The 6,995-nt window shown below is 38.1% G+C and overlaps 1 protein-coding gene and 2 non-coding genes across 3 annotated transcripts; all 3 read left to right on the top strand.

Annotated features, from left to right (window-relative positions):
* The first annotated feature begins 559 nt into the window (after nt 1-559).
* On the top strand, nt 560-2,624 carry LOC127121080 (protein MAIN-LIKE 2-like). The gene is made up of 3 exons (XM_051051686.1): nt 560-1,234; nt 1,319-1,409; nt 1,494-2,624. The coding sequence occupies exons 1-3, from the start codon at nt 567-569 to the stop codon at nt 2,565-2,567; spliced, it is 1,833 nt and encodes a 610-aa protein (XP_050907643.1). The 5' UTR covers nt 560-566; the 3' UTR covers nt 2,568-2,624.
* A 1,273-nt stretch (nt 2,625-3,897) lies between these two features.
* TRNAF-GAA (transfer RNA phenylalanine (anticodon GAA)) lies at nt 3,898-3,970 on the top strand. Its single transcript has one exon. It is a non-coding gene; the product is annotated as a tRNA-Phe (tRNA).
* Nucleotides 3,971-4,059: 89 nt separating this feature from the next.
* TRNAE-UUC (transfer RNA glutamic acid (anticodon UUC)) lies at nt 4,060-4,131 on the top strand. Its single transcript has one exon. It is a non-coding gene; the product is annotated as a tRNA-Glu (tRNA).
* Nucleotides 4,132-6,995: the final 2,864 nt, after the last annotated feature.

Raw genomic sequence — 6,995 nt, 5'->3', positions numbered from 1 at the left:
CAGAAGGTGGCGCCAATTGGTTTGGCGCCTACCTTTATGGCTTGTACATGGTCGCCAATTTGAATGGCGCCCCCATGTAGTCAGTCCTCGAAACCATGCATTCAGACCTAGCCTTGCATGCATGTACCCTATGCTGTCGCCAATTTGAATGGCGCCCCCTCCTTAAAATTGTACATGGTCGCCAAATGAGGTGGAGACACCATGCAAACACATTTTTTCATGCACTCCTCCATTTGCCTATAAATTGATCCACTCCTTCAACAATTCTTCCACACAAACATTCTCACTACCTCATCTACATTTCTCACTACTTCATCTACATTACTTCTTTTCCATTTTCATCTACACCAACTCCCCAACAATATGTCTTTACTCACAATGGGCGAAGCACACAGAGGAACAGTTGCAAACATCGCGACATACGTAAGTTTTTTCGTGTACTTCTTTTTTATGTTTCATCTCCACCAACCCCATTTTATTTTGAAATACCGACTTAGTCAAGTGTTACATTATTTCTATTATAGGATATCTCAAGGTTTCGCACTCGAGTCCACGAATTTGTCCCAATGGACCCGATGATTCAACCTTATGTTGAACTCGCCGGTTTTGGTCACCTTAGCAAAATTATGTCTTGGTCTATAGATAACAAATTCATTCTAGCCTTATGCGAAAGATGGAGGCCAGAGACACACACATTTTGGTTTCCAACCGGTGAGTGTACCGTGACGTTAGAAGACGTCTACATGCTTTTAGGACTACGAATTGAAGGCAAAGCTGTTAATGGTAAGACCAACTTTCCAAATTCAATTTGCATGGAGCTTTTAAACGTTGATTTGTTAGATGATAATGCTAGGGGACAAGGCATACTACTATCACGCCTAAAGTCATATTATAATAGTTTTTATTTAGATGAGCATTCTACCGAAGATGCTCGAATCATCAAAACTAGGTGTTACATTATGTTGTTACTAGGATCCTTTTTATTTCCCGAAGGTAGTGGTTCTAGCATGCATATTATGTACTTACCTTTACTTAGACATATAGATAGAATAGGTAGTTATAGTTGGGGATCCGCATGTCTAGCCTATCTGTATAGTTCTTTGTGCAAAAACTGCCACAAAGATACTTCTACATTTTCTGGATGTGCTGTTTTGCTACAAGCATGGGGATGGTCAAGACTACCGTCTCTAGCACCGGTCAATAGCAACCCCTTCACTTTTCCATATGCAAAAAAGTAAGTTGTTTAAATTGCTATATCTTTACTTCCTTCCTTACAGTTTATTACCCATAACTAATTTATTTTAACTTTTTGGTGTAGATGGTCGGCACGCGGTATGAATTACAGTAGATGTCCGAGACACTGTATTACTCAATATCGCAACCTTTTGGATCACCTTCGACCGGCAGACGTAAGCAAAATAATTACATTATTTCTTCATATTATATTGACTTTTTCTACATTCATTTAAATCCTATTGTCTTTAACATTTCAGTTCATTTGGCGTCCATACCTTAATATGGATCATGAGCATCAGATCAACCCTGAAGACGCAGCCGTATGGACAACATGCACACCAATAATACGGTTCACAACAGTGGAGCTGCACAACACCGATCGTGTGAAGCTGCAGTTTGGTATGGTCCAGAATATCCCAGATCCCCCAGCTAGCCTAGGAGAATGGCATATGCGTAAAGTGAACGACCAATGGAACTACAACCCTTGGCAACAATTCGCAAGATCAGAGTGTCGCAAGTGGAAGCACCGTCATGACCATGTCTTAACTGACGCAGTCATGCCAAATGAGGTAAAACCAAGTCGTACTTATATGGCTTGGTATAGATCAGTTGGATTTCAATTCATCGCCGATGATATGTACCTCTACGACCCACGCCAGACAAGTTACACACAAGAAGGCTCAACATCTAACCCCCAACAACATTCTCAGCCCGATTACTCACAACCACCTATCCGACAAACTTTCCGTTCCACAAACACACAAACATACAACCAAAACATGCCATTCACCCAACCCCAAAACCAAGAACATCCCCCATACCACCACCAACAAATGGACCATCGACCTTCGACCGAACATCGCTTCGCACCCACACCATCACCCTACCAAAGTCGCCTTACCCAAAACACTAACCGCCCCATCACCTACCGTAGCCAAGAACCCCAAACATCACAATACCAAAACATCCCACAACCATATCTCTTCCAAACACCCCAACAACCTTTCCAACCTTTCCTAGACCCTTCATTGTCACCCATGTCCCCCTTCAACCGTCCTGGTCGCCCATCCATGACTCAACCACACCCCAACTTCTCTGGCATGGGTCATGAGCTCAGCTACGCCGGTACACCATCATTGAATACTGAAGACTATGCTGAGTTGGCTGAATACCTCAACGGACCTTCTCCTGTAGGCGGTAATGACGCTCCTGGACCATCAGATGAACAAACACCGGTGCAGAATCGTCAACGTGGGTTAGGGCCAAGGGTTAGGGTAGCTAGGGGATGTGGGACCGGAGGTCGGTTAGGTGATCCCGGTCATCACCATTAGGATTCATTGTGTAAAATCCAAATTTTATTAATATCAATTCGTATTATGTCAAATTTATCTTTGTGTATTCTCCAAACATTAAGTTTCTTTCATAATTCTAAAATAAACACATATCATAAAACAAAAATTTATAGGTCAGAAACCCTAATTCAAGGACTTCTTATTGTTATGTTGAAGGGCTTGAATTTGGTCCCTTTTGGCAAAATTCACATACACTTGTTTTGACAGAAACCCTAATTTTGGGTCAAGTTCGCAGGGACATAACTCACTAATTTTTAATTATTTTGATGTGGGACCAAGTGCATTGGAAAATTTAAGATGTCTACTTCAAATGTTATGTTGGACAAAAATTCATATTCCTAAAAGAAACACATGCAATAATACAAAACATTATGACTCAGATAACAGTTAAAATGTCAAAGAGTCCAAGTTCAGGTGCCCATACCTTTCTCATAAAAATTGCAAATGATGCAAAACTTTAGTCCAAATTCATTATCTTGAAAAGATCTAAAACTTTTATGTTGAAGGTTTTGTCATTTGAGGCTTTTATCATTCAAACTAAAGGGCTTGAAGTTGGTCCCTTTTGGCAAAATTCACATACACTTGTTTTTACAGAAACCCTAATTTTGGGTCAACTTCGCAGGGACATAACTCACTAATTTTTAATTATTTTGATGTGGGACAAAGTGCATTGGAAAATTTAAGATGTCTACTTCAAATGTTATGTTGGACAAAAATTCATATTCCTAAAAGAAACACATGCAATAATACAAAACATTATGACTCAGATACCAGTTGAAAAACTCAGAAGTCCAACTTCAACTGCCCATAACTTTCTCAAAAAAAATCCAAATGTTGCAAAATTTATATCCAAATTCATTGTCTTGAAAAGATCTACAACTTTCATGTTGGAAGTTTTTCCATTTGAGGCTTTTTTAAGGGAGGCGCCAATTGGATTGGCGCCCCCTCTTAAAAATTACACATAGGCGCCAATTGGATTGGCTAGGGCAGGTGCCCTAGCCAATCCAATTGGCGCCTCCTTGCAATTTTTAAGAGGGGGCGCCAATCCAATTGGCGCCTCCCTCTAAAAGTGGGGTATATTGGGAATTTTTTTGAAACCTGGGTTATTTTGGGAAATTAATTGAAAATGTGGGGTATATTGGTAAAAATTCCAAAAAAAGTAGTGTTTAGAATTGAAGTAAAATAAATAGGGTTTATTGTTGAAAGAAAAAAACAGAGACAGTTCCAGTTGTGGTATATTTGATGGAAAGGCAAGAGCAGTGGTGTAAATATAGAGAGTACTAAAGTGTGACGGCACAGCCATCCATCAGCGGGGATAGCTCAGTTGGGAGAGCGTCAGACTGAAGATCTGAAGGTCGCGTGTTCGATCCAGGCTCACCGCATTTTCTCATCACTTTTTCCGTCTTTTTTCTGCCATCGCACGGTAGAGCTTTTGTTTCCATTCCTACTTACTAAAACTCAATTCAACAATTCCATTGTCGTCCAGCGGTTAGGATATCTGGCTTTCACCCAGGAGACCCGGGTTCGATTCCCGGCAATGGAACTATTTTTTCTATCCTCTTCTTCAATTCTCTAAACCTTTATCAATCAATATACATTATTTCTTATTCACACATTTATATAACTAGCTAAATAAATCTCTAAACAATTATTCTTAAATTGTAGCTATAAATTATAATATACACACTTTTTAATCATTATAAATTTATTCTACACAAATTTTATTCCTTTCTATATTAATAATATATATATAACATTCTAAAATCTAATAGCATAAACATAATTTAATATTTTTTATTTTAAAACTAAAATTACTTGTACAATAATTTTATGAAAATTTCAAAATATAATTTTTTTAATGCATACTACAATATATATATATATATATATATATATATATATATATATATATATATATATATATATATATATATATATATATATATATATATATATATATATATATATATATATATATATATATATATATATATAAACTTTGATCATTTTACAAGGATAAATAATTTTTTATCATGTCTACCCTTCAAATCAAATTACACGTCGGACAAAATAAAAAAACAAACTATTACGACTTATTCTTGTGCTAATAGCATCCAGATGGAGAAGATTTTGTACCCACAAGCCCAAGAAAAATTGCATATTAAGAATAGTGTCAACGAAACATAAATACCACAACTTGTAAATTATTATAAATATCTAAGCAACAAAATAATTAAGAATATAAGAGGCGGATAAGTAACTAGCATGAAAGATAAATAGTAGAGATATAAGAGATAAATGATAGAAAGATCACACTAGAGATTTAACCTTGTTAGGCCTAAATCACTTGGCCTACTCGAATCCACAAGAGTTTCCTCTTTATATTTCCACTAAAACAACTTGAGCTTTTATACTTGCCTGAGGGATCAACGTCTCACCTAAGGGACTTGGAGTCTCATCAGTCATGCTCAATTATAATCCCGCTCGAGGGAATTATAGTCATATCAAACATGCTCATTCAAACTCCTCGCATGAGTAACTTTGAGTTTTCTCGGGTGGGATCCAACTAAAAGTCTCACCCAAGGGACATAACTGAAGTCTTGCCCGAGAGAGTCAACGCCTTGCCTGAAGGACGTGTATCCCCTCACACAGACACCCCCGACGCTAATTCATTTAAAGCACTTCACATTTTATCAAATCCCTTGTGCTTGATGGACTGTATAGTGATATATTTGTAAATGTCCTATTAAGGGAGAGAGGATCACAACCCCCATGGGGCGTCCATCCGTCACCCGCCATTATGAATTATGTCTCCCTAAGTGCATCCTACTCTCGTAGTCGTGGGAAACATGGGAAAATATGTCCCTCATTTAGAGAAAAGTCATGGTCAACAGGCTGACCCACGTCTCCCTAGGAACTAGGGATTTCATAGTCCACCACTCACTAGGTGGGCATTTGTCTTACCTAAAGAAGCCCTAGGCCCAAAGACCTCTATAAATACCTCACCCTTAGCGGATGAATACACAACTCGTGATACACACGCCATACACCATAGAGCTACAAAGCTTCTCACCTCGCGTAAGTTTTCTCTCTCATCAAGTAAACATCACCAAACAGGGCCTCTCGCCGCCGCGGATAAGACCTAAACCACCAGAAAAAACTAAGGCCTATGGTCATCCCTACTAGCTTAGGGGTACCTGATCATGTTGATTCGCAAGTGCACGAATTACGTCAAAGTAATATAAAAGAATATTGATCCCACAGAGACCAATCGTCAATCTATCGATTACTATCGTTACGGTGTTTATCTAAGATGGTATAAAAGAGATATTGGGTTTGTAAAATAACGGTAAATAATAAATGCAGGTAAAGACAGGTTGAATGTAATTCATGTAAGTTAAGTGATGTTTCGATTGTCTAAATAGAACTACTTATGAGGAAATATTTTCTACTCTTGAAAAGAATCCATTTAACAGGAATTGTCGCTTTCGCGTATTCAGAATCGAGTTTACCCTTAAATTAAGGCCTTTTATTGTTACTTATAAAAGGTGCACAGAACGCTAAAGTAGTAAACTTATTTTTAAGAAATGAAACTTGTTTTAGAATGTGAGGCATAGAGAGCGAGTAAAGTGTGTAAAATAAATAAAGTAAAGCGAGTGCGGAAAATAAATAAAGTAAAGCGAGTGCGGAAAATAAATAAAGTAAAGCGAATGCGGAAAATAAATAAAAATAAAAGCGATGCGGGAAATAAATAAAGTAAAGCGATGCGGGAAATAAATAAAATAAAAGCGATGCGGGAAATAAATAAAATAAAAGCGATGCGGGAAATAAATAAATAAAGCGATAAATAAGAACCTGCTTCAAATGGAGGCTTCGATTCTGGTACAAAAATAAACCTCCGACTCCTGAAGCTAAAGACGACAGCAACTCAAAGTGACCCAACTCAATCTCTCAAAGGTGCGATAACCCCCCGATGTGACGGATTATCGCTATTACAGATGATAAATATATGCTTAGTATTGTAAAACTAAGTTGGATGCTTAGAAAACAAAATGAAACGAGCTATTTATAGAGGTTTTCAGCAGCTTGCAAAGACCATGGTGCCCTCCAACTTCCCCTTAGTGGGAACGTGACTTCCAAAGGTTGCGCCCGCCATACCTTCATGGCGCCCGCCATGTGTGTAAATGGGGTGTATCATGGGGACATGGCGGTTACCTCCTAGTTGAGGGTTGATGACTCATGGCTTCTCCTATAACGGCTGCCATGTGCAACGCCATGTGTGTAATTTCGCCGAAAAACCCTAATTTTAGGTCTTTTTGCTTCGTTTCTTCCAAAAGAGTCCGAAAGTGCTAAATATCTGAAAACAAGAGAAAAGAGAGCATAATACAAACAAAATGATAATAAAGT

Source organism: Lathyrus oleraceus, chromosome 2, assembly GCF_024323335.1.
Source record: "Lathyrus oleraceus cultivar Zhongwan6 chromosome 2, CAAS_Psat_ZW6_1.0, whole genome shotgun sequence".
Taxonomy (NCBI): domain Eukaryota; kingdom Viridiplantae; phylum Streptophyta; class Magnoliopsida; order Fabales; family Fabaceae; genus Lathyrus; species Lathyrus oleraceus.
Note: the sequence above shows the minus strand (reverse complement) of the source record. Positions and strands in the feature narration are given on the sequence as shown.

Coding starts and splice junctions, on each gene's coding strand:
- LOC127121080 (XM_051051686.1), top strand. CDS start 567: ATGGACCCGATGATTCAACCTTATGTTGAACTCGCCGGTTTTGGTCAC. Junction 1,235..1,318: donor ACTTTTCCATATGCAAAAAA/GTAAGTTGTTTA, acceptor TTTTTGGTGTAG/ATGGTCGGCACGCGGTATGA. Junction 1,410..1,493: donor ATCACCTTCGACCGGCAGAC/GTAAGCAAAATA, acceptor TTAACATTTCAG/TTCATTTGGCGTCCATACCT.